Source organism: Alligator sinensis, unplaced genomic scaffold (assembly GCF_000455745.1).
Source record: "Alligator sinensis unplaced genomic scaffold, ASM45574v1 scaffold611_2, whole genome shotgun sequence".
Taxonomy (NCBI): Eukaryota; Metazoa; Chordata; order Crocodylia; family Alligatoridae; genus Alligator; species Alligator sinensis.
In genome coordinates, this window is record NW_005841869.1 from 731,875 (window position 1) to 759,128 (window position 27,254).

Below are 27,254 nucleotides of genomic sequence, written 5' to 3' on the forward strand. Positions count from 1 at the left end.
TTCCTTATGTAAATGGAACTGCACATCAGCATTACAAAGTACTTCTACTTTGCATAGATAATCAGGCCATGCTGGTGGGAGAAAATATGCTTTAAAATATCATCTGGCTTATTCTTCCACTCTTGTTCCTCAGCTACTCAGGATAGCGGCAGTCTGTTGCTCGATAGAGGAAGGTGGTCTTATTCTAGAAAACACATTTTAATGCCCTGGGGTTGTTGTGAAGTTATTTTTTTAAAAAGCTTTTGCACCTAAGGCCAGCATTGCAAGACACTGATACTCAATACAGCCTTATAATTTGTTGGCTTTTACAGCCTTGCGCCCTACGATGTGCTGTCACATAACAATACAACATTGCAGGGCATGTCCTAGTTAGAACACTCATTTCTTTGTAAAAGAGGCATTTGGGTTGCGGTTACTGCAGCAACAAGTTCACAGAAAGTCCCCAGATTTGCTCTTCTATCTGAGGAATGGAAAAACCAGCCTATGAAACACCAAAACACTAAGAGTAAAAGACACTTAAGAGCATAAGCAGTGTATATTTTCAGTCCACCGCTTGAATTCTCCATGTTTGATACCAAAGTAGAATAGATCCACACCCCTGGGTATTAAAGCTGTATTTAAATCCTTTCGAAGGAATCAACCCGGTTATATTTATAGTTTGGTGTGTTATCAAAACTCCTGGAAAAGGAGAACCTTATAAATGTTTTCTCGTGTATAATGTTTAAAAATATTATCCATGGAGTTGGAGCCTGTATCACACCTGTATCTGCTCAGTTCTGCTGGGATAGGTCATTTTAAGCACGCCTGTGGACTTCCACTGTAAATGTGCTTTAGAAAGCTAATCCTCTGCATGTTCACAAAACGAGAATTTGCAGTGTTAGTAGTAAAACTCATTTGTTTTAGCTTTTCAACATTAACATTTGCTAATAGGCAGTGGCAGGCCCCATTAATTGTATGTAAGGGAATGTTTTAAGTGAAATTGCAGTGTAATTTGTTTTTCAAGCCAGAGCTTAAGAAAGCCTCTTTTTGTTGATCGTTGTTGAGATAAAAGTTTAAACACTTGGAGGGGAAGGAAAGGAGACCTAGGAGACCTGTTTTGATGTAGAAAAGGTGAGTGCTCACAGTGATAGCATTGAGTTGCCCAGATTGGCTTGCCTTGGTGTAGTGTGGATCTATCTATAAGGTTTTACGTTTAACTTCAGCAGCAGAAGGAGTTTTTCTATTGAAGTAGCTACTAACCTAACTGGCAAATGTATGACACTTTTGGGAAACCCGTAGTCCATTGGCATAACGTTTTGTTTTAGTTTCATTGCATACAGTAGTTTAAGTGTCCTGTGTGTGGAAAGCTAATTCTGTATGCTCTTTGTCCACATTTTGGGAATAATCTCAGTGCTCAGAATCATCCAGCTTTACACATTATAAACATTTTAAAAAGAAGATGAAAGCATAATTGGGCTACATTAATCTTTCTCTTAAAATCCATGCAGAGCAAGGCTACTCCAAGAGCTCCTCTTCCTGAAAACGATCAGAAAAAAGGAAAGCCTGTTTTGTAGACATCAGGATGCGAGGAATTTTTCAGCTACATTTTGAAAACCACTGATAGTGATCCTGAATCCAGGATAGCAGTGTCCTGTGCCCTTACCTGGAAAATGATTGTCTCTGGAGTCATTAGCTGCTTTCAGAAGTAATGCTGTGGAAAAAGAGATTGGGAATCATCAAAACGCAGCAGTGTTCACTTTTGCATCCCCTGTACTTGATCTGTGTAATGCTTCTCTCTTTTTTTTTTTTTTTTTTTTTTCAAGTAGCTCAAGAAAAGCCAGAGCAGATTCCACTAGAGAATCGTTCCTGTGTGCTCATTCGACGCGACTTAGTTGCTCTCCCAGCCAGTCTGATCAGTCAGATCGGATATCGGTGCCACCCCAAACTCTACTCGGAGGGAGATCCGGGAGAAAAACTCGAACTTGTTGCAGGTAACAGCGTGGTAACTCTTTTTCTTTACACTAGAACGGCTGGAGAATATTGACATTCTTATTCTTGGAAATTACACTTCATCTCACTTAAACTTTAGTTGTAATTATATATATTACCTGCATTTTTTCGTATTTTAGCATTATTATGAACAAAGACACTCATCACCAATCAGTCAAAAAAAAAATCTCAAATTTCCTTTCATTCACTGATGGAAGGATGTGTCATTAACAGGAATTATTCGATTGAATTTATTTAGCATGTTAATTGAATTTCCTCTGCTTGTATTCTTGTCTGCTATGGGCTGCATCACAATTGTATTCTAATATAGGTGCAGTTTTAAAAAAATGCTTTTTTTAGGTATCAAATTATAAGGTTCACAGAGCAGCAGCTGACGGATTTATATCAGTGAATAAAACTGTTTAAGGATTTTATGTAAACCGTGAACATCTTCAGTAGTGTGGAGAAAAATCACCCTGAATGACTTGTAGATCTCTCCTTGGTGTTCTGAGTTGTAATCCTGGATTTTCACAGATGGTGTGTAGATTAATGGCTAAGGTGCCACTGGCATCAGATAATTAGCTGCAGATGAAAGTGGTCATTTTTTTTGTCACCAACAGCAATTAAGAGTGTAGCTCAGCGAAATTTTGGGGTGGAATTGCAGGTTGACAATCCTGAGTTTGAATTGGTGTTGATTTCTGAAAACAATATCGAAATATTCCAGCAGCAAATGAAGTGTGCCATCTGGACTTACTGGTAAAGAAAGGTTTTGATTTTTTTTCCATTTGACAGTTCATTCAGAATTTTCCTTTAATTTTACTTCTACCATTTTAAAAATGTTTGAACTGTTGCAGAACACCTTGTTTTACTCAAAATAAGGTTTCTTCTAACTTTCTGATTTGCCATAAAATCTGAAAGATTGCATTTTTAGTATGAGAAATTGTTTTAAAATTCTTTACACTTGCCACTTAACCAAAGAGTCCATTATTGACTCAGTTGTAGTTAGGGTTTTAAAAGCCCTGGGCCAGCTTAACATCCCAAGGACAGGTACCCTCCAGCGTGATGGATGTTGTAGAGCAGGGTGGGCAAAATGCAGCCCATGGGCTGGATGCAGCCTGCCAGGTCATTCTATCCAGCCCGCGGGGCCCCTAAAAATTTAGAAAATTAATATATATCTGTCCCTGGCTGCCTGTCATGTAGCCTTTGATGGCTTGACAAAACTAATTTCCCACCCCTGTTGTAGAGAAAGTGGGTGTTTTTTGAAGCTTTTCAGTCTTTCTACCCAAATCATTTCAGGCCTGTGTGCATTAAGCCTTCTTCCACTGTTCTTCATCCAGATGGTGATTTAGGATAGGCATTGGGAAAGCTGGGAGGCGGTGGCAATTCAGTTTGATTTACAGGGAGGCTGTAGAGCTGGACTGGACAAGTCATAACCTGTGGTCCTGTTCTTTTGTGGCCACTAACCATCCTCCAGCACTTTGTGCAAGAAGATGCTCTTGACCCTTATGTCCACACCAAGTTCTAGTTTGGACAGTTGCATTGTGCTGCCCTAAATTCCCATGGTCTCAGTTGGGTACGTATTCCTCCTTCACTTCGTCTGCATTGTTTTATACTGTGGTGCGCTTTTGTCTTCCACTCCAGAAACAATGGGGTGAACATTTCTATGTAATACCCCTTACTTACCGCTTAGGTTGTTGAGGTTTAATTAGATACCTGTTAAGTGCTTAGAATTCCTCTAGTGAGAGAGGATATTGAAAGGAGTAAGTTGTCCTTTCTTTCTGACCATTTATCTCTTGAATACAATGCTTTGAGTGGCAGAGTTTGGGGTTTTTTTTTTTATTTTCAGCTTGCAGTAGGAATCTTAATTTCAAGAAGTAGCTAGAAAGGTTTCTGTCTGATGGAGGACATGTATTTTCTTCAATGGGAGGCAGAAATAAAACGCACATACCGTAACACAGAATAAAACCACAAGTATTTATTTTGAAGCTGGAATATTCATTTTGTATCCATTTACATTTTATGTGAGACTTCTTCAAAACATCAAGTGGTATAGGTTATTTTCACAGTGAGAGCTGCAAATTGGCTCCAGGCATCTTTGCTTGATTTACATTTTTCAATCTGGGAAAAAGTAGATTAATATCTCTAACTGATAGCGGCTGCCTTGGTTATTTTTTATTTATTAAAGTGAAGCTACCCTTGGTAGCATCTGGCTTTCTCTCTGATGGCTTATCTCTAAAATACTGTTACTGAATAAAGGCTCAGCAGCTAATTACTGTTGCAAACTTAGTGAAAATTGATGGGGTTGTTCTGCCTAGAGTAGATGGGAAAAATCCTTCAGTGAAAGCTTAGTAACCTCCATAAACTAAGTATTTTCTTTGGTCTCAGATTTTACATATTGCAACTGATTCTGAAAACTTGGGCACATTCTTCTAAGAGATCCTTAAGCAAATCTTGAAATGATCAGAGTAAAACTGATTGATAGGTATAGCATACAGAGCATAATGGTAAGGACTGTTCACAAATCCCAAGGCACAAATGCTCTTTTTTTTTTTCCCCCTTCACACTCTAATCCATAGTCTTGCATTTAAAAAAAAATCTATGCAAGTAGAAAAAGGTCGTCTGCTGGTGAAAATTCAAGTGGTCATCACACCAGTGAAGCTAGAAAGACACGGGTTATGAGCTGTTGCATCCCCTATAACAGTGGTTCCCTGGGGCTCAATAGAGTTATTCCAGGTTTTCTCATAACCTGGCCAACTAATTTTTTAATATTGTTCTGTTCTTATATGTATCTGTAAGATTAAAGATAACCCTTGTTAGCCTTTCCTGGAAATGTAAGAAGTATTTCTGTTTTTCTAGTACGTCTCTGTGTCTGGAAGTACTTAGTCCATTGCCACTCTAGATATGATCCCCTATTTAATCTTAATTGAAAAAAACAACCCTTCTTGTATAGTGTAACAGTGTGCTTAGAAAAGAAAATACACCTCCACATCTTTGTTCACGCAGGCCAATTGTGAGGCACACAGTAGGTTTGTTTTTGCTAGCTAGGTGCTACATAAAAGTGCTTGATAATGAAAGGATAAGAGATCTGCGGAGGATTTGTTTCCAAACGTCTGGACGTGTAAGGCAAAGCTGCATTGGCAGGGGTCCTTTCTCTCCCTGAGAACATATTTGAAGCCAGTAGATGCAATATGCAAAAATTGTGTGTGCTAGAAATTAAATGCCCAGCTCAGCAAAAGGTATCATGGGTTTGCGGGAAACGCATGGATTCCATGTCTGCATCCGTTTTTATTCTAGGTGTGTATTCTGCAGTTCTTCCCTTTAAAAAAAAAAAAAGGAAAGCCAAATGGGTGGTTGTTTTCTCAGAAGGCTGGCAATCATCTACTGTGGGATTCTCCTTAAAGAAATTGTATTTCTTTAAGGAGACAAAGCATAGTGCCGTGCACTTTTTGAGAAACTAGGTCCTTTCATCTGATTGCAGGAGATCATCTTTCTGTTTTGGATCACATCAGGGGATTATTCTCATTGGCTGGCATTTTACACAGGCCCTCCAGGGAGTGAGGTACCCGAACCCCACAGGCATCTAATTGCAAAGGCTTCTTTGGAAGTGATTAGAGATATGCATTACAGTAGTTCCTCGAGGGTGCAGCTGGGACCCAGGCCCTGTTGTACTGGGTGATAGACAGGCACATCGTTTGGGACAGCCTCTTCCCTAGATCCTTTGTGATCCTGATAGGAATATAGTGGTGTGCAGTCCATGGGGAATGTACAGCAGCAGGGGGAACGAGGGCTGTTAATTATAAACTTGGTATGTTTGAACTTTTTCAGGGTCAGGTGTTTATATCACCCGAGGGCAGCTGATGAACTGTCATCTGTGTGCAGGTGTCAAACATAAGGTTCTGCTGAGGCGTCTCCTAGCCACTTTCTTTGATCGGTACGTGCTTTTGGGGGGTTTGCTTTGGCTGTCCGGGAATTCAGAGCAATCGCTGCCTTGTAAATGTGCTTTACAGAATAGTCATTTGAATCTGTATTCTAATATCATTCCCCTCTGTGGGTTTTTTTTTTTTTTTCTACTTTTCCTTATCTATGATGGTCAAAGCTAAAATACCAGCTCTGCTGATTCTTCTGCTTAAAATATACACTGTGGTTACCCTCTGTAACAAGATGTTCCCAATAAGACACACTTTTTCTCTGCATCTTTGTAAGTGCTCGCTCTCACCTGAAATCCAGGGCATAAGGATCTGCGTTTCTCTCCCTTTCTTGCAGGAACACGCTTGCCAATAGCTGCGGCACTGGAATCCGGTCCTCCACTAGTGATCCCAGCAGGAAGCCCCTGGACAGCAGGGTTCTTAATGCAGTGAAATGTAAGGAGAGGGAGAGATTTACTGCTGCTGTGTTCAAACAGCGTGCCAAGAACAAAAGACTAAGAAAGAGCTGAGATTTTAAACAAGGGAGGGCCATCTGGATTGTGTGATCATTGTACATATCTGTGTGTTGAAATTGGGGTGTAAGAAAATTCAAATCAGTTCACTGAAATATTCCACGATTTTCAAAAACAACTTCATGTTTTTGTTTGAAGTGAGCGCTCTGTGTTTGATGAGAGTGAAGCATGAAATTGAGCCTTACTGTTCACATTACCTCAAATTTAGCTTGCTGTATTTTCCAGGCACTCGTCCTGCAGCCTAATTTTATTAGTAGAAGAGGTATAAGAAAACTGGGTTTATAAGCTGACAGCTGTGGAACTGACTGGTTCATGGTGTGAAATAATTTTGATAAACTTGGCTCTGGTCCTTCAGTCAGATTGATGCAAGTACTGGGATTCACCCTTGCCCATCTGACGTTGAGATCAGAGCCTCGAATACTATGAGGGGAGTGGGCTTCTGTTTTCCAGAAACATTTTTGGTATCTCTGACATTGCTTTTCCTGGCCCAGTTTGATCCTGGGCACAGCTAGGGGCCAAGGGGCCGTTATTTTTTGGCATGTTTTTTTTTTTCTTACACAGTAAATGGGATCCTGAGAATTGGAAATGTTTGCTGTGTGCCTCAGACCTTATTAATGTGGATTAATCTGTTCCACAATCTCAATATAAGCAATTGTGTTACTTTCACAGTCTGTTTCCTTGAAAATGTTTTTATGAATCTGTTTTTAATTTATAAGTAAAATAGGAACCTTACTGCACGTAATTACACTTAAAGGGATATGTAAAAGCAACATTGATTTTACATCTATGGTGTCAAGGGTAAGGTTTTCTATATTTTAATGAATAAAAATTTGCTCTTTCATATCAGTGAGTCAGTGGCCAAGTTACCAAGAGCTGACTCCAGTGTCAGTGACACCTAAAAGCATAGGGCCAACCATGGAGCTGCGGTGATGGACGCTGGCTGGTAATCTGGCCTGTTTCTAAATTGTGAAAGTGAGCCAATAAAGCATTACATTTAAAAACCTAAGAGATTATTTTTAACCCATGCAGAAAAAGGGTTTCAGTCTTTAAAAAAAACAGGTGGCATACAAGGCACCACAAACCAACTGGTTAAATGTTTGCCTATTACAGTAATTCTCATGAATTCAAGAAGCACTTTAGCAGGGCAAAAGGTGCTTGCTGTCAGCTGCAAGCAAGAAGGAAGAAACTGTCCTTTAGAGCAGGCTGGTATTTAAATGCAATGAAGCCCATTTAATATACGCTTAATAAACAATGCAAATCAATGCCCTTCACCACCTTCTCCCCACCCCCCAATTCCGTCTGAATAGTAAATCTTTATGTAAATATCTTGCTAGAAAATGAAAACTCAAGTGATTGATTTTTTTTTCTTTCTGGTTGGGGTGGGGAGGATTTGTTAAATCAGTCTTTCCTCTCCCTAATTGCTGCTAAACTCCTGGGGCCTGTAGATCTGCAAGGCACGGAAGGGAGAGGATCAAGACGACGAGGGCTATTTAATCTATCAAGCCAGGAACACTGGACTGCCTTTTAATGACCTGAGCCAAAATTTGTGCATTTAGAAAACAAAGACTGAGTCCCAGAGAAAGGAAGAAGCTTTCGACTGTGGGCTCAGTCCTGCAAGGTGCTGAGAACCCCCCCAAGAGGTGCTCAGCCCCTGCTACTCCATCTCCAGGAGATAGCAATGCTGTGTGAAGCTCATGTTCACAAGTATCCATGTGAAAGTCACTGTGTCCATAAGCATCTAGGAATTGCTAGTGTATGTGATACCGCTGCATGATTGCATTAACTGCTCAGTTATGCAGCGAGAGCCAAAGTAAATGACCACCAAAACCCAGTTGCCGTGTACAGGCAGCTCCTCACGCAGGTACGTGGGGCACTTTTATGCTTTTGTCACCATTGAAGGACTTGCTCCTTCTCCCCACTATCTTTTAGATGATATTTTACCCTTAACTACAGGACTAATAAAATCCTGCTAGAGATAGATAGAGAAACCTTGGGAGCAATGTAAGTCCTGGAGTGCCTGCTGGGGAGGTTTCATCACACAGTGGCAACATCTAGGATATAAACACTCATGTTTCTGGATATAAGCCAGGTCTTAACTGCCTGGGCCCAAGAAGGAATCCTCCCCGTGGATGGGCTATTCCATAATCATCCCATATAGAGTCCCTTGCATCTTCTCCTGTAGTAGTTCTGGCTGCTGCTGAGATGGGATATGAGACCAGAGGGATCACTGAACTCACCCAGAAAAACAGTTCTGTACCTGATAAAACGATGTGCTCCCTCCCAGATCTAAAAGTGTCTGCCTGTGAGCAAAGTCTTGCGACCCACCGATTGACTTGGGACAAAGGCTTCGCTCACACGAGCCTCTTTGACATTTGCCTATTCTAACAGTTCTTAGTTTTTTTCTGTCCCTGTCTTTGCAGTGTATTGCCAGAATTTTGCCCCAAGCTTTAAGGAAAGTGAGATGAATGTTATTGCCGCGGATATGTGTACCAACGCCCGACGAGTGCGCAAGCGCTGGCTTCCGAAGATTAAATCCATGTTGCCCGAGGGGATGGAGATGTACCGCACGGTCATGGGCTCCACGACAAACAGCGTTCCCTTGGATCCAGAGTTCCAGTCTCCCACGGCTCAAGTCTTTGAGCAGCGAATCTATGCAGAGAGGAGGAGCGATTCAGGAACGATAGTAGCTTTGAGAACTAACACAGTCAATGTAGATCTAAGCAATGGATCCAACCAGTCATTTGAACAGAGTGAGGATGCGGAAGGAGCTGGCTCTGTCATACAGGAGGCAGCTGGCACAGAGGCCATGGCATCAGAAACCCAAAGCACTCCACAACCTTTCGAACAAGGTTCTGGTTCCACTAGCCGGCCAGAAACTCCTGTGAGAAGACAAGATGGTACTTATGGAGGGACTTTATAAAAAGAGAGAAAACGTTTTGTGACCTATAAGGGATCTGTAATACTAAAGCTGCTTGCATGCATTACTAATACAAAAAAATGTGATCAAGCCACTTACCTACTGAACTGCTACTGTTGCCTGAAAAAAATGTGATTTTTATTCTGCTTGTATTTAAAATTTATGAAGGAAATAATCGCATTCGTTATACTGTAAATGACTAGGTCTATGGTGACCTACTTAAAACTATTGGGCTCCTTTTTTTGATATTCCTGAGGTTAGTCTATAAGACTGTAGCTTTTTTTTTTTTTTTTTTAAAGAAGGGGAGGAAAAAAGCTAGACATCCCCCCCCGCCACCACCATATCATCACCCCATGCATTATTCAACTCAGAAGTAAAGCCATCATTAACTTCTTCCTCTAAAGAAAGTTTTACCGTCACTTAACAGGAAAGCAGGATACGTTAGGGTAGACGTAGTCTGACCGGAGTCATTTTTATTTGCAAGAATGGCTCTGGCAAGGTGGGGTGGGGGCGGGTATTGCTAAACACTTTAACGATCAGAGAACAGATCCTTAACATTAGTGTTGCTGAGCATGATGCTGTAACTAAGGTCTAAGGGCTCTTCCGTGTCTGTCCACTGATTTTCTTTATTTTTTTCAGTTACAGGATGGAGTGGCCGCATCTTTTATTTGATATATGCAGGGAGGAGTGCATGGTCATTGCAGATGAGACCCTGAGCTTACCTTTTCCCTGCAGCGTGTGACTGTTGGGTTTGGGGGTTTTTTTTCTCCCGGAGCCACTCCTTTTCGTTTCCCCCTCATTCTCCTGCTAGCACAAGCTGTAGCTTGATACTACCAGCTTCTTAACTGAACCATTTCCTATGACCTTATTTCTGATTGCCACCTCCTTTACCTTGTGGCAGTGACGAGAGCAAACAGTCAACCTCTTTCGTAGGCTAATAGACTTTAATTGTTGACTCAATCCAATCGTTGAGTCAGATCGTAACCGTTTCAGAGAGAAACTTAAATGCACCATTGGGAGAACATATTTATATATAATGTTGGTTTGTTTGGTTTTTTTCCTTAAAAAGCTTAAAGGTGAAGGTCGTAGGGGGTGGAATGATCATTGGAAGCAAAACCGTAACGGGCAGATGGAGCAAGCCTCACTGCGAATTCTGCTGTACCTGACAGTAATGGTTTGAATGAACATGGCTTCCAGTGATGTACTTGTTAAATGCCTTGGATTGAGGGAGCAATAGGATTTAACTTCTAGGCAAGTACTCAATGGATGGGGCATCCATCACATCCTCCCTCCGATTGAGGTGCTCGTAAGACCAGAAGAAGATAACGATTCCACCCCCCCTTACACACACGCACACGCGTGGGCTACTGTAACTTAATTTTTTTTAATTTAACATCCTGATTAAGGCACAGGTTTGAGGGGCCCTGCAGGAGTGAAAAATCTGTACTCACTTCCAGGAAACTCAATGTTGACTTGGGGTGCACATAGGTGCACAGTACAGCGCAGCTGCCAGTTTGCAGGGAGCAAAGTCGTTCTCCTGTACAACTGACAACAGCCACCAAGCACTGTCCCTCTTAAAGAACAGCAAGTTTTGTGCCAATCAGACGAGATCTGTTGGGAATAGTAACTCTCCTTCCAGCTGTGGAAGCCTGTTAAGGCATCTGGCTAAATCAGACCGGCCTAGGCTGAAACACCTCAATAGCTCTGTAGTCTAGACCAGAGTCTCCTATAGTCTGCTCTTAATTTTTAACAATTGAAAGTGTAATAGAAAAGAAAAACACCAGGTTTATATTTATCGCTTTTTGGCTTTCTCCTTCTTCCATGAAGTACTTTGCCTTCCAACATGAATTTATGGAAAAGGGAAGGGTGAAATATTTGTTCTTTCGACGCCCTTCGCGGTGCATTTGGTGACACTTTGCCTTCTCGGTCCCGTGCCTATCGAGACACCGAGGCACGCGTTATTATTATGCAATAACACACACTGTGTCGTGTCCGACTGTTAGAGCCATGCATTCAGTGAAGGGGCGGCTGGTACGTGTGCAGGTAGATGTGCAAGTCGTAGCGAAAGTTTGTCCAGCTGAGCAGGACGTGTGCGCTCACACTCTCTGCGTGTCGACTTCTTGTGAGGGCTTTCATTTTAGAAACCTTAGTTCAGGAATTCCCCAAAGTGACAGTAAACCTTTCCCAACGGTAGCAATGCTACCCCAGGACTTCCGGGGACGTATCGGGTACAAAGCATGGCACGCTGCTCACAGGTCACACTTCTCCATTATCGTGCTTCTTCCTTAAGTCCCATTATTCAGTTTGTACTACTTGCAGAGGTGTGAGAGGTTTGCAGGGTTTTGCTGGTGGGAGTCAGGGGCTCCGCGCGTGCTGTGAGCCAACATGAAGACAGTGGTGTATGGGGGAAAAAAAGGGAAATACCAGGTGCTCGTTGGTATGAAGCAGATGCTTGGTAGTGTCGAGCTTGGAATGCCTTTAAGTTTTGGGGAAAGTGATGTGAAAGCCAAATACGGCTGGTTTTGGTTTGGTTGGTTTGTTTTACTGTGACTAAAATGCCTATTTTAAATTATCACTTACAGTTTTCTTATGAAGATGAAGTTTTGAAACTATGAACAAGTGCAAAGTGCACGGTTAGTCACTCGCTAGTGATACTGGTGACTATTTATTTTGGGGTGGGGTTTTTTTTTGTTCTTTGTTTTTTTTGGTTACTGTGTTCACAGACAGTGCTTTGCTCAGGGTTTTGCTCCCCTCTTGGTCTTCAAGGAGTGTAAGGGTGACCCAGCCTTTGGCCATTTGTTGAGGGTTTTTCATTGTTGTGGTTGTGGTAGACTTGAAGCTGTGATTGCATCTAAATAGCAAAGCTCTCCAACACTGAGTGTGTTCCAGCCTCTTTCTCTATTTGCTGTGAGTAAAATACACTGCTTGGGTCGTTTCTGCCTTCCGTCTTGCACAGCTCTGAGCTCTGCATGGATTGAACCTGGCCAGACGGCAGAGTTGGGTAGTCTGTCCTCCCCGCTCACCTGGATCGTTGCCCTTTACACCTATGCAGAGTTGTGTGTGGGGCAGGGTGGGTGAAGAGCTGCAGCCACAGGGCCGATGATATTCTTCATGTGCGTTTGAGTTTTGAAGCGATGGGCTGTATTTGCACTTTGCCCATTTCTTTTAAATGAAACTTTTCTCTCGCTGTTTGCAGCGTCCATTCTTGACTACGCCGAGTGCCCAGAGCTTGCCCCATGTTCTGTTTGCGTGGCTTGTCCACGTGGCTGGCAGAATACCATGGAGCATATGCACTTTCTGAGCTGCATAGTAGACGGGTACTTGGGTACCACATGCCAGGATATGGCCCTAAGAGCATATCTTACTAAAGGAACTATAGGGGACCGTAGAGCTAGGCATGCATTGGGCTGCCTTTTCTTTTCCTTTTCTTTTTGTTCCAGAGAGTTTGCGTGGTCCAGTTCTTTAGCCATATGACCATAACACCCAGGTAAATGTCTCCATGGAAAGTACATCTCAGTTAGACAGACCAAACCCTCTGGTGAGCGAGGGCTCACTGGGGCAGCGCCGTTCCTGAGGAACAGCTGCATTTGCCGCACATCCTCCGGCAACTTGGCTAAGTCCAAGGTGGAACGAGCTGGGACGTGGGGGAGACAAGACCTCAATCTCTGCTTTATTAGACCTGCCCTGGAGAATTCAATCTTTGGAGTCCGAATGGCATTGGGAACGCTGAGACCACCTCTCTCGCTCTTTGATTTTATATTAATACAAAGCAAAAGAGAATGCTGCCTCCTTTTTTGTGGCATTTCTTCGTGTTTGGTAAGTTTACTGAACCCTCAAATTGAGACTCGCTGTTGGCTAAAGCTGCTCTGGACCAATCCTACCTAGAAAACAAATGCACCGAATGCCTGAACGGGGAGACCCTAGACTGAATTAGCAGCAGAAGTACTTGAATGATTTAGAATGGCTTGGAACAGAGAATATGAAGAGAGTCAAGTTGCACAGTGAAAATATATATATTTTTATACCTAGCACAACTTCCTGTATATTTTTGGTTGATTTTTTTTTTTCTTTTGGGGTTCTACTTTGGTTTCATTTTCTGTTTTGGTTTAGGAAGGAAAACTTTTAAAATGTGAAGGGTGTAGGGTTTTTTTCCTTATCTGGTAGATGAGGGCAAGCATTTTGCACTAATGTTTCCTGTGTGTGGAGGATTAATGATACGTTTGAAAAATGTATATGGATAATGATTGTATTCTTCAGAGAAAAAAAAAGTAATCCCTTTAAAATACTGAATGTAAAGTGAAAACAGAGCAGTCCATTGATTGTACGGGGCTTTCCTGAGTGCCTTAGAATTTTTTGATCATTTTTTCCAAGGAAACTAGATTAAGGAGATCAGACCATAACCAACTCCTCCCTCCTCTTTGTTTACGACACTATTTTAAATTATAGAACTTGGGGCTGCTTTATAATGTGAATAGCAAACTGCATTCATCTGGTAGTATAAAATCAAAGCATCAGTATTTATGGTATGTCTGCACCTTTATTCTTATGCTTGACTATTAGCAATATTACATGTATATTGTATATCTAAAGTTATATCAAGCACCTTTAAAAAAAAAAAAAACTGAATGGAGTTTAAGCTTACAAGTTACATGCAGTTGCCATATAGTGTAGAACCCAAACCCTCTCCTCCTCCTTGTTAGCTTGAAATTAAGAGCAATGTCCTGATTACGGTTGCCTGGTAGAAGGGTAGCATGACCTTCTGCTGAATCTCTGTCCACCCTGTGTTAATAATGAACAATTCCACGCGTGGCTAAGGTTTGCGGAAAGCATCTGAACGCTGCGCGCTCGGGTTTGGCTGGCAGTGGGCATCTTCTGACCAAGGGGGTGAATCGTGCCCGTGTTATGGGAAGATGCTGTAGTCTTTTTGGGCCCAATTCCTTCCTTCCTTCACATCCACCCACTAGTCACTGCACAGAAGTCAGTGGAGTGACCCTGATGTAAGTCCAGTGGGAGTAAGAAGGAAGAGGAGAAGCCTCACGAAAAAACCCACTCTCTCTTTTTTGGGAATCTAAAGATGCATCCATTGTGCCACCGGCTTTGCTTTAATATTGCCTTAGCTGATGTAACCTCTCCGCAGCCGCTCCGTAAGGGGCTACAGTTCCCTTTGGCTCAGCCCCGTGCTGTCAGGTAGGCCTGCATGTTTTATTTCCCTCTTGATCATCCTCGTGCATGCCGCAACACTTTACTAGGGAGAGAGAAACAAAAGGGTAAACTTAACTTGCCACCACCTTTTTTTTCTTTTCTTTTTTTCCTTTTCTTTTATTAGCAGCACAAAACTGGAATTGTTCCCTATTTAACACATGTTTAAAGGACCATAGCATTCTAGACATGGTATTCGGCAAAGGACTGATGCATTTCCTCAGTCATTTTATTGCTAAGGTTTTGTTCAGATTGCTTATTTTTATGGAAATAACTTGCTGCAAGTGGAGAAGGGTGTATGGCCCATTAAACAACTGAAAACTAAGAGACAACCCCTGTTTGCCTCTGCCGGCAGTAAATTCTAAACACAAAATTGAGAGTTCATAGCTGTCTTGGGCTTCAACTACTGTTTCAAAGTGTTCCTGCTGTATGAATTTGTCATTATGTCAGCGAGCAAGCTCCAAACGTGCATATTACCGTGCCCAAGATATTCAGGGCTTGCTATGAGATGGTTCTAAAAATGAGGGTTTAAGGAAAAAAAAAAACAAACCCAAAACAACCCAGTAAAAAACTAACTAAATAAAAAATATGCCGAAGTCTAAAGCACTCAAATTGGAAAACCTTCAAGTGTTCCGACCAGTTTCTTCCATTGTAAGCGTTTTGCACACAAGTGTGATTTTTATGTCAAAATAAAAGCCAAAACTTGCAATACTATTTTTAGCAGACAAAAAAAAAAGACAAAAAACCTAAGTATAAATGTATAAATATTTTTGACTTGAACATTTGGATGGCACTTGATTCAAATAGAACATTAATCCTTTGGACAGAATGTTTGGGGAAAAAAAGACTTAAAGTACAAGGTTGTTTTTAAAGAGTCTGTATAGGGTATTAAGTAGTACTGTAATTCATGACTGTTAAAAAAAAAAAAATACTTTCTGTGCGATAAGAAAAATTTCACAGTACCACTGAATTATGTTTCTCAACTGTCTCAGCCACGAACGACGCTAGCTTTTTTTTTTTTTATATATATATAGTGCATTATTCACTAGTATTTATGTGCTGTTACTCTGTATAGTTAAGACTGTTATTTTGTAGCCATGGCTGACACAATATATCAGTAACTAAAAAAAAAAAAAAAAAGACAAAGTGAAGACCCCCCCACCTGCCAAGAATTCAAAATGTGCTCATAGCTGTTTTCATATGACAAAAAAATCCATTTAAAAAACCCCCCTGATGTGATCATTAATTGTAAAACGCTTTGTAAAATTCACATTTACAAAATAATAAAGTTAATTAAAATTAAAATGAAAAGTCCGGCTTGGCTTTTTCTTTCTGGGACGCAGAAGGGAAGGGCGGTTAATCGTCTCCTGGGGTGGGTTGAGAGCCAGGAGGTGCGGCAGGGCAGGAGCACGGGGGCTCGTGAGGATGGCAGGAGGGATGCGAGGAGGACATCCCAATTATGTACAAAAATTGCTAGCTATGGGATGGGCAGGGAGGTGGCTTCCAGGTTTCTAGACCGGGTCCCAGGCCTGAACCAAATCCCCTCCGATCAGGAGAGAGGAGACTCCTGTTGGCTTTGAAATGGAGCATATAAAACCCTGCAGGGATAAAACCAGCTCCACAGTCTAAGGTCGGCCCATTGCTTCTGATATACTTGTATCCAGTTAAGCAGCCCCTTACTGGAATTACAAATTACATCTCCATTTTCTGCACAGAAACAGGGAGGACAAACCAAACCCTCCAGCCCATCACTGTGGCACGAGAAACTGCACGTGTCCAGGTGCATGAGACCTTCCTTGGGTTGTCCAGGCCCATCAAAGGAGGCTTTCTTGTGTTTCCCTGTTGTTAGATAGGAATAAGATGCATTTTGGTGACTGGCCGTCGGGAAGAAAGGCATCTGTGGCTGCGGTGCTTGGAAATGGAGGGGCAGCTGGAAGCGCATTGGACCCGCAGGCTCGGCAGGGACCAGCGCCAAGGTAGGTGCAAGGTTGCCTTTTTTCTTAGCAGACGGGCCCGTGGTGGAAGAGCCAGGCAGAGGTTGGGTTGGCTTCATTCAGTGCAAAGCCAACCGGGTAGAGGAAGCCTCAGATCATTCCCGTGGTGGGAGGACACTGCACCCTGGATCATTCCCAGAGGCGCTAGTACCCAGACCATATTGGGGGAATGTCCTGAAATCAGGGGGACACGTCCCTCAGCCCCCCGGCCTGGAAACCTGAGCAAACCCAGCATAGGCTGGGGGAAGAGGTGCATCTCCTCCAGCCCTGCTCAGCTGCCCTCCCCTGGGGAACGGAGCTTGGAGCGGCGCAAAGAGAGCAGACGAGCCAGGGGGTCTCTTCTGTCTTGACACCCGTCTTGCTGGGGTCATCTGATCCCAGCAGTCTTTCCCGCCCAAGTGCGGGGGGCTGGACCCGATGATCTTTAAGTCCCTTCCAGCCCCAGCAACTATGAAGCCCTGGGTAGGGCAGGGCTGGTCTTCATCTAGTTTCTCCAGGCAGCTTGGTAGGAGCCACCCCCGAGGGGAAAGGGGGGAAGCCTGTGTCACACGGCATGGGCAGGGCAGGGGCATCGCTCATGTTCCAGGTGGGGAAACTGAGGCATGGAGCACCTTCATCTGGGCGCGGCAGGGAGCCTGCAGCAGCCTTGGGTCTGGAGCACCGGTGCAGCCCGGAGCAGCTCCTTCCTGGTTCACAGGAGCCAAAAGGTCCCTCCTCTGCCCCTTCCCTGCTGCGCCAGTGTCCAGCCTCGCTCCAGGCATCTCTCAGGGCTGGAAACATCCATCCATCTTTTGTCACCCACGTACATGGCAGATGAGAGAGGACAGGAGCCGGTGGGAGCCCGGGCCAGGGATGGGGGCGCCAGGCCATGGGGCAGGGACCAACTGCTTTGCCCCTGCCCTGGTGAGGACCCACAGCACAAGGGCTCCCACCAGTCTGGGGCCCTGCAGCCCATCGCTGCCTCTGCCCTGCCTGCACCTCTGCCTCCTGGCGATCGCCTTCCCCTGCCTAACCCCGACCTGGGGTCCTCTCCTCTATCCCCACTGATGGGGAGACAGGAGTGGGGACCCTCTCTTCAGCCCAGGGACTAGCTTGGGGGTGTTGCCGTCAGAGGGACAAAAGCCAGATCCCCCTCTGCCGCAGCCTGGGCTTCTAGGTGCTAAGAAACGTCCCCTCGGTGGCATTGCATAGCAGCACTGATTTCGGGGCTGCCTGGGATCAGACCTGCACCCACAGGTGGGGGGCTCGGGGAACCGTCTTCATTTTGCATTTGCAGAGCCATAGGGTGGCCACATTGAGACGCAAGTCGTTGCTTGGGGCTTTCCTATGAAATTCCTCCCTCTCCCTCCCGGGGAAATAAGCTTTTATCAGACAAACATTTCTCCAGACGGCAGACAAACCCGCCCCCCTCCCCACCCCAGCCCCCCGTATTTGCTGGACCCTACCATGGAAACAACTGGAGCACCAGAATCTTTTTCTTTTTTTTTAATTGAATCCACCCCCCACTAAATCCACTCTCTGGCTCTTTCTCGGATTCAACTGCTGAGGTCAAAAAAGGATGCAGCGTCAGCCAAAAAATGTGGCTTCTTTGCTTCACTGAGCACTTTATGCCTATTCATAAAGGAAAACGTTAAACATTTTCCAAAAATACAGGCACATAAATTACTTCTGCAGGGGCAGGAGGGGCCTGCGCGCACTCACTGTCTTAACCCCTGCCTTGCTTCGGACCCGGGCGGCAGGGGCAGGGGTCACCCCTGGGCCAGCCGGGGCGGGTGGCCTTCTCTGTCTAGATCCCTGCTTGGAAATTCGGGCCCGGGGGTGTCAGGGAATGAGTTTGCTGGGTCTCTGTTTGGCTGAGTAGTGAGATGTCTGGGTCAAACGTTAGGGACTGTGGAGTCTTATCTCGTTACCTGGATTCACTTTGGTGACCCCCGGGTTTGTTCCTGTGGGTTTACTGCTCTTTGCTGTTCTCTCCTAGCACTGCGCCCCCGCAAAACCTCGCCGTGTCTCTCTCCCTTTTCCCTTCCTTGTGTTTTGGATGCTAATTCCTCTCTCCTCCTTATACTCTGCTTTCTGCAGGTCCTTTCACAGCCTCAGATGAAGGGAATTCATGAAAGCTCGTGCTCTCTCTCTATACATAGATCTTATTTAGTTGGCCTATAAAAAGGTGCATCTCTCCCCTGACTTCAGACCCTCCATGGAGCGGCAGATGGGGCAAAACTAGACCCACCCTGCCTCCTTGCACTGCAGCACAGTGATTATCAGCCCCCTGGGGTGTCCCGAGAGCCTTTCCAGGGTGCTACGGGGTGTCCTACTATGTTGGCAGTGCTGGGAGGGCTAATGCCATGTAACCCCAGCCACGAGTCCATCATGTTAAAGTCACTCTGGCTGGTCTTCCTCAGGTCACTGCAGCAGAGACTAGCTCTGGTTTTTTCCCATCGTGGAGAAAGGAGGGGACACCAAGAGTTGGCATTTTCCCAGAGGGGCTGGGAACAGCTGTCGTCGAATGGCAGCAAGGGGCTGTGATGTGCTGGGGTCTGTCCTAGCCTTGCCTGCGTTAGTTGGCTGTGCCTCTGAGTACTGCTGGGGGTGGCAGTGACCCCAGAGCCCCACTCCTGGCTGCTCTGCTCTCCCGCAACGTGTGCAGCATCCCAGGGCAGTGCTGTGAGGTCCCTGCGGGCACGCCGAGCCCTCCCTGGGGCAGACGAGAGCACAGCACCCTGGCCACGTGCCGGCCCTGCTGCTCCCTGCAAACCCCAAGAAGCACCGGCCAGGATGGGGGTCTGGGTGCAGAGCGGCGCCTGCCGCGGCTGAGACCTGCAACTCTTGGCATCCACTTCCCATGGTCCCAGCGCCTGCCTTCCTGTGTTTCTCTGGGCTAACGCCGTGCAAGTCCAGGTGCTCCACTTCACTTCAGCTTATAGCCAGCTTGCTTTTGCAAGGCCTTTGTGCTGCAGTGTTTGGGCAGCAGAAGGAACCAGGGCCTTGCTTAGCAGCAGCCACACAGGCCAAAATGTAGGGGGCGGGTGAGAAGTCATTTGAAAGTTTCCATTGGCCTTAGGGCTTTCTTATGAGGCTTTTCAAATACAGAATCTAAATGGAGGGCTACAGTTCCAAGCGCCTTTGCAGATGGCTGCTCTTATCCCGCTTTGCCTCCGCAGATCTTTTATTTGCAACACGCCCGTAGGGCTGGGCAGTCCACTCAAGGTCCCACCCTGACGGGATGGGGTAGAAGTGGGGTTTAGGATGACAAACAGGTTGAATCACAAGTGCCAGAAGAAATGTTTTGCCCAAAGCCCCCTATTCTGTGCGCACAGGCTGGAGCCCATGGGACGATTTGTGGTGCATAAAGATAAGTACGGGCGAAGTCTGCCCGGGGCAGAGGGGGGCAAAAAATTAATTGTGCATGAAGTAACGTTTCTAAAGGAAGTGTGCACGGAGGGGTGTTGGGGTGTTAAAATCCTAAACTAGAGTAGCAGAAAATCACCTCTGCTGTTGGCCTACTTCTTCACAAATGCTTCCTAAATCAGGACGAGTGTGAGCAAGAGAGACTGGGAGGACTGTAATTCTGTTCTCTGAAATTTTTGTCTTTTTTTTTTCTTTCCTCAACCCAATTGGCCTTAAAATTGCTGAGAAGCTGCATTTCCTTTTGGTTATCAAAAAAAACCCCAAAAAACTATTAAAGCCCACCAAACCCCACTAGCACTTGGGGTTTTTATTTCATCTCGTCTCTGCGAAGGAAAAAAACACAGAAACTTGGATCCTCGTGTACAACACATACCGCTGTGTTATATAAACCATTTCAAACTGATTTATTCTAAATGAGTTGTTATAATCAGAATTTTCCTTATGAGCAGCTTTCTTGCAAACGTCAGTATTTCAGAAAAACCATCATGCGGCTGCTCCAATATTTCAAACTGATTACTTATAAACACCATTTCTAAAATTAGGTCTTTGGTGTGCGGCATTGTCAGAGTGGGTGTATTATGATCTGCAGAGAGTATAAAAAGATAAATGAGTTATTTAACAAAGTAAACGATGTCGCTGTAGAAATGTGAAGAGGGAAAAGGGGGTGGGTTGGGAGGGAACGGCCTTTTTAAATGGCAAAATAATGCTTCTTTCATTATAACATAGAATTTCTATAAGCTGAAATGGGCTAGAACTGCAGTCGCCAACTCACCCCAGACAAAAAAAACTGGTGGCAAAAACCCAGCAGATAGGAAAAAGGTTTCATCTCTGGATGATGAGTATGAAATGTCTGCCCTACCTTTACCTGCGGCGGGGGGAACGAAGACTGGGATTTGCATGCGGTGGGAAATGGCATTGCTGCGTCAGTCCTAGGGCACCTCTGCCAATTGACCTTATCCGGTGCCAGGTTTGAACATGAAAAGGAGTGGGTAATACAGACTGAGCTAAATGCCCTATTTTTATGAAGTTTACTTGCATTTCAGCAGCATCCAAGGAGCCCGGGCGTCTCCGCCCAGGGTGCTCGGTGCTGCAGGGCCGTGCTGCCAGGAACAGTCCTGAACTTGAGCAGCGGTCATAGCGGCATGGAAAGGATGTGGCATGAGTTGTTTGACAGGGGATTGGTGTCACCCTGGCTTTGCACACCTGCCCCCTGCTCCCACCCAGGTTTATAGCGACTTGCTTTGCTCCTGGGAGTGGAAGAGAGGAGAGTATTTGGCGTTCTGCTTGGCTGCCCTGGGCATGTATGCCCCACTTACTCCCCTGAGATCCCTCCATGGTGCACAAAGGGTGGGAGATCTGAAAGGAAAGCCCTGCCCAGACGCTGGTGCCACCTGCCATGCACACAGTGCCTTTCCCCACCACTTCCCCTTGAAACAGAGGGCGTCCCGCCTGGAGGGATACATGCATGTTTGCCGTGTTATGCTCCATGTGCTCACGGACAGAGAAACTGAGGCAGTTGTGGCACTAACCTGAGGGTTGGGGCCCTGCCCTGGAGCTCAGGAGACCATGCCATCCCCTACGTGCCCTGGGTGACCTTTGGCAAGTCACTGAAGCCAAAGTCATACTCTGCCGACTGTGTGTCTACAGTGCCCTTGGATGTCTAAATCCAAGCTAAACTCTAGCTTGCCTCTTGTTTCCATCCGATTCCCCCCAGCATGACCAGCCTTGGACAACCAGGAGGTGACTGCTAGGTCCTTGTCTGTCTAGGTCTGGATCTGCATAGGGATGCATGCAAATCCCACGCACGTCTCTAACCCGAACCCTAACCCTAAGCTTGAGTCCGACCAAACCCACAGCTGGTGACTGCCCTTGCCTCCCTCCTTCTCTGCCAAACAGGGGCCCGAAAGCAAAGGCGTGTTTTTCCCTAAGTCTGTCTGGGTCTCAGTTCCCTCTCACCTTTCTCTTACCATCTAGGGACATTGCGGGGGATAAATCCTCGACTCACCAGGGAGGCTCTTTCCACAAATGAGGGGATGGTTAAGGACTCGGACCCTGCTTGTGCCACCTTGACCCTTTGCGAGTACACTCCCTTGGGGACTCCATGGCCCGGCCTTGACTATCACCAGGAAGGTAATATTTACTGGAGGCAGAGATGAATGCTTTAATGGGGTGCCAGTTTGGGAAGGTGCCCCAGTGGGTAATTCACAACACGAATCCGGGGTTTGCTGCATTAATTCCTCCCAGCCCCGCCAGCCGGCAACAACTGTTCAACGCCGAAACCACAACTAGGACAAGCTCGGTACATGGATCTATTACTGATAAGCTGCCGCATGAACCAGTAAGTAATAATAATAACACGATTGAAACAAGAGCTCGACAGAATCCCATTTGGGCTTGAAGGATTTTCCTGGGAATATGAGCTCCTGGCCTCGTAATTCTGAAAAACAAGGCAAACATTTCCTGCCATCACAATCAATATCGGCATGAATATGTATGATGTCACATTCAAATGATTCCCATGAATAAATTAAGCGCGCACAGATGAGTTACGAGGGAGCCTGTGTTCAAGCCGTTCACTTGCAAATACTGTATTTCAGCCATTAGAAGTTTCTGGCGCGGATGCAAGAGCAAGCAGATAGTTTACAGCTTGGCCCGTCCCGAGTGTTTATATCTGTGGCCCGAGGCCGCAAGTTCGAAATGTTCCATCCAGCAGGTTGGGTTTTACGTGCTCCCAGCGGCGGTTATGTTGGAGAGCTGAGACTCTGGGACACGGCTGTTTTTCATTCCAGCAGCCCCTACGGACGACCGAAAGCCTTCGACCTGGGCTGAACGGTGCTTTCGTGTGAGCGCTGTCAGAGCGGTAGATGGTCAGGGAAGGTTATATGAAAATGGCAGCCTCTTACTCGCTGCGGCGCGATCGGAGTCGTGTGCTCTGAAGGCCGTGACCAAAAATAGTTTTTTATTCCTGTTAACCCTGCTGAGACAAAATAGCTACAGAAAGGCAAGTCTGCCTCTGCTCCAGCTCGGGCATCCTCATGCCTCGGGCACAGACACACAAAGGAGTTTCCATGGGGAGAGGTAAGCTGGGCCTGACATTACGCCGGCAACTGCCTGCACGCACACGCTTAGTCCACAGTGGGTACGTCTACACGAGACACTTACTGTGCATTGGCCTAATAACACTGTGCAGTAGCGTGGCGGTTAAAAACCGTGCTAATAGCGTACTGCGCAGTGTTGTGAGGCTAATGCGCAGTAAATGTCACAAAATAACCGTGCACTGGCACTACTGCACCGTATCTCTAGTTACTGTGCATTTAGCTGCTACTTCATTAAAGCAACGCTAGACTAAATGCGCAGTACTTAAGGCGCATTAATGAACGTGTAGACGCGCCCAGTAGGTGCTCAGCAAAGGAACATTAACTCCGCCTGGTCTACGGCTGGAACAGGCCAGACTGCTTCTTGCAACAAGACTTCCTTTGGAAAGTGGCTTTTCATAGATTTCATAGACATTCGGGCTGGAAGGGACCTCGGAAGATTATCGAGTCCAGCCCCCCGCCCAAAGGGCAGGAAGTCAGCTAGGGTCATAGGATCCCAGCAAGATAAGCATCCGAGATGGGCACTTCAAGCCAGCCTTTCATGGCAAATGTTCATGACAGCAGCTCGGGTGCCCCCCTCTCTGCTCCCAGGGAAATCCGTGGGGGCTCTGGGCACTTCTCAGGCCTGGGATATTGGCTTGAGGCTTTGCTGATGATGTGACAGCCATGAGGAAATGACGGTCTTTCCTTTTCGTTCTCCTCTGCAGAAAGACGGTGTGCCCGAGCTCACAAGTAACGACAGAGCTGGTGGTTTCTACGTGCGGTCCTAGTTGACAGCACAGACTGACTTTCCAGTATATGTCCAGTCCAGTGTGATGGGCATTTGCAATACCTGCTCCCCCAAGCACTAGGGCTGGCATAACGCTGCATTGCAGGTCAGTACCAAAACCCCCGGGCTGTACTGGAGTAAGGGGACAGTGCTGCAGCCCAGGACCGATGTCCATCGGCAGAGCTGTGGGGCATCTACAGGGACAACTGGCAGAAGGGCAAAGTGTTGCAGGTCAGACTGAGATGCATTAGAAGAGACGGGCAAGATGGCAGCCCTATTGTCATGTTACTATTTTCTAGTTTTCTGCAGGCCCAAAGTCTCCCACAGACTTGCCTTTTTTTTTTCCCAGACAAAATAATGCTTTTAGTTTACTCACAATTCATTCGAGGACGGAGGGATCTGTTTTTTAAGAACCTGACCTTAAAGAGCCTTCAGTTTTTAGGAACCCCTCCTGCAAGATGGATGGCGGAGGTCTGTATCTACTAAAACTTTATACCTTCAGTTAGTTTAGTTGTTTCCCTCCACGCCTATGCCCAGCTTTTAATCACTAGAATTATTACAGGCCCGTTCGAGATGCTGTTCAGTGTCCTTCTTTAAATACATTAAATAATGATGATGTAGTATTACAGCCATGTCTGAAATTACCATGCGCTGTGCTCCCAAGAGAACCCTGTAATTGTGTAATAACTCGAGATGGAAGATAAGGAGAGAGAGACCTGACATCCAGAGATAAATTAGAAGTCTAAAGATTCTTGAATTTCCAGGAAAAAAAAAATCACATTTCTCAGAGCTTGGCAATGACCAGTTTTCCCCCACTTCTCCCGCCCTCTCACTCAACCAAACTGATTGGAAATTGCTCCAGCCATTACACTCTTCATTGATTTGCACAGGTTCAGGCTTCTTCCAGTTTCTTTACCGATGGGTGTTTCTTCCACTGGCCGGTGCTTTGACGGTTGATGAGGTGCAAACCCAGGAAGCCATTTAGGTTTTGCACCAGTTTGGTTTTGGCGAACACACAGCGCTGTCTCCAACCCAGTTCCTTCTGTGTCTTCAACCTCCAGCATTTGGGGTTGCTCAGCTAAATGAGCCTGTCTTCAGCTGTCTCGATGGTCTGATCAAAGTCTTTCCTGCCCAAGTGCAGGGGGCTGGACCCGATGATCTTGTAAGGTCTCTTCCAGCCCCTGACATCTAGGGAACTATGAAAAGGCACATTGGCTTGCTGACTAGAGAGTTTGAAGAAGGGGATTTGTGTAGGACGCACCAGACAAGATTGTTCTAACTCAGTTAATCTGCCCGTTATTGCTGTCCAAGTTGGCGATCTCTACAACCACCTGGAAGGGCTTGTCTACATAAAGGAAGAGCTTTGAATAGTGAGGACTGACCATGGGGTTGTTGGTTGTAGCCATGTTGGTCTAAGGACAGAGGCAGGCAAGGGTCTTTGAATAGATGTGATATCTTTTATTAGCCCAACTAATCTGAGGAATGACTGTCACACTTCAGGTCCAGGCCCCATGTTATTTGTCACTAGCTTCCTGTGGCAGCCAGCTGCTGAGCACAGGCCCTCCCAGGGGAGACCTTGCAGTGCTTCTCCGGGTCACTACGCGATGCACGGGCGCAGCGTGGAGGAAGGTTAAACAGGGAACTTCCGCCTGGTGTACAAACGCTGGGCCGCAGCAGCTGCGTTGTGCCCGATCTTTCATTCGCTCACCTGCCCCTCATGCTCCGCAGCTGCCCATGGCAAGTTCTCACCTGCACGGCACAGTTTTCACCAGGTTTCCCCACGTTTTGGAGAAAGGAGTGTCTTGTGCCCTCATCTGTCCTCTTCTCTTGGGGGGGACGTGAGGCCCTGCTGTGTCATGGCCTCTCCTTTGCTGTAGCGACTTCAAGAGAAGCTCGGTTTGCTCTGAACATTACCGCTCGCTTCCCTCCCTTTCTATGTTGAGATCCCGCTGTCTGTCACCTCTGAGTGATGCCGTCGGCTTCGCTCATGAATATCAAATGAGCCTTACGCTGCAAGTGGCAGTGAATTCTCAGTGTGGTTCTGGCAGGTCTCCTTTTACATTGTTACAGTGGCAATATTTATTATTAAATGTGACTTATAGGCCCTACTCTTTTTTTTTATGTCTAACTGGTATTTTATTAACATACTATAAATGTCTCCTTTAATCTAAATGAAATCCTTGTTTGAGAGACTTAATTGAAAGCGCGAATGCATTTAGTTATATTTCAAGCACTGTTTACTTTGGGTCTCAAGACCAAGATAGACCAGGGTTAAAATATGGGAGTATCTTAATGATCTATTAAAATCCCTGTCTGTCATCCACTCCAACAGAGAACCGCAAGGAAGCCTGTTGGAAGAGAGATAAAAAAAAAAACCCCTCATCTTTCTTCTCATCTCTGTCTGGGGTCTTTGTACAGATTCGGCCCCTTGGAAAGAAGTGAGGCTCTTTGCAAGATATTCTGTGATCACTGCGCGGCCGTTATTTGGTTTGATAGCAGTTAGGAGCCCTCGGCACCCGTCCCTGTGCCAGGCTCGCTGGCGACCGGTGTGAAAGCACAGTCCCAAGGTCAGACAGGACTCGGTGGGTACGGGACAAGCAGGCTTATAGGGGGACGATGAGGCAATAAACAGTTTCTCATCAGAAAAATAGAAGTCTAAGCTGTTACTTAACTGGACTAATGTCAAAGAGAAAGGGTTGTAGCATCACATCAGGGGAGGACGTGAAAATACTTGAGGGAGTTCAGGGGGGGCAGAAAAATGGTCCAGAAGCTGGAAAGCAAGTTTTATAACGTGCGCTTGGAGAAACTCCACTTATTCGGTTTCCTAAAGACGGATCAAGGGGTGGCTTCAACTGTGAGCGCAGGCACTTACGGATGGCGAAGGGATTGCTGGTAGATCAGGAAAAAGACATTCCAAGAGCCAATGCCTGGGAACCAAAGGTATTCAAATTCAACCTCAACATAAGCTGCAGGGACGGAGGGGCATGAAACCTTGGGACAGCTAACTCAGTGCTGCTTGCAGCCCTGCACAGGAAAATAGATATTTTTTCAAACCAAAACCCCACCGACATGAACTGGTCCTGCTGGATGCCCGTGGGAGCCCCAGCTGGCCTTGCAGGCTGTGCATCTGTGACTCTCGCATGGCCATGGAGAGAGACCAGGATTGCCTGCTCCCACCTCGGCATGTCCAGGAGGCTTATAAGTCTCCATTAAGGCAATGCCTGTAGTTACGTCTCGTGCTTCGGGCAACCTCCTAGCAAGGTCAGGAAGGATTTTTTCCGCCGGTGAGGTTCAGCTTCTCCCGACGCATCTGAGATTGGCCACAGCTGGAGACAGGACCTGGGGTGACATGGATTAGTGCCCCAAGTGGTACAAAGACTATAAGTGTACCTGGTGTGCCTTGCTCACATGCTCAGGAACAAACTGACCGCTGAGTTTTGGGTTGGGAAGGAATATACCCCCCCCC

At 45.8% G+C, this 27,254-nt stretch overlaps 2 protein-coding genes across 15 annotated transcripts in view; both read left to right on the forward strand.

The window, feature by feature from the left end:
- NACC2 (NACC family member 2) overlaps positions 1–15,662 on the forward strand; it is a 79,738-nt gene extending 64,076 nt beyond the window's left edge. For 13 of the 14 annotated variants that reach the window (XM_025193818.1, XM_025193839.1, XM_025193789.1 and 10 more), the window contains 4 exons: positions 1,803–1,970; positions 5,794–5,899; positions 6,232–6,329; positions 8,827–15,662. In XM_025193818.1, the coding sequence (XP_025049603.1) occupies positions 1,803–1,970; positions 5,794–5,899; positions 6,232–6,329; positions 8,827–9,326 (872 nt within the window). In that variant the 3' untranslated portion in view covers positions 9,327–15,662. The remainder of the gene's footprint in view (positions 1–1,802; positions 1,971–5,793; positions 5,900–6,231; positions 6,330–8,826) is intronic. The other variant, XM_006016879.3, reaches the window with a different exon arrangement.
- An 11,000-nt stretch (positions 15,663–26,662) lies between these two features.
- UBAC1 (UBA domain containing 1) overlaps positions 26,663–27,254 on the forward strand; it is a 66,845-nt gene continuing 66,253 nt past the window's right edge. The window contains exon 1 of the mRNA XM_006016938.1: positions 26,663–26,728. Coding sequence (XP_006017000.1) covers positions 26,663–26,728 — 66 coding nt within the window. The remainder of the gene's footprint in view (positions 26,729–27,254) is intronic.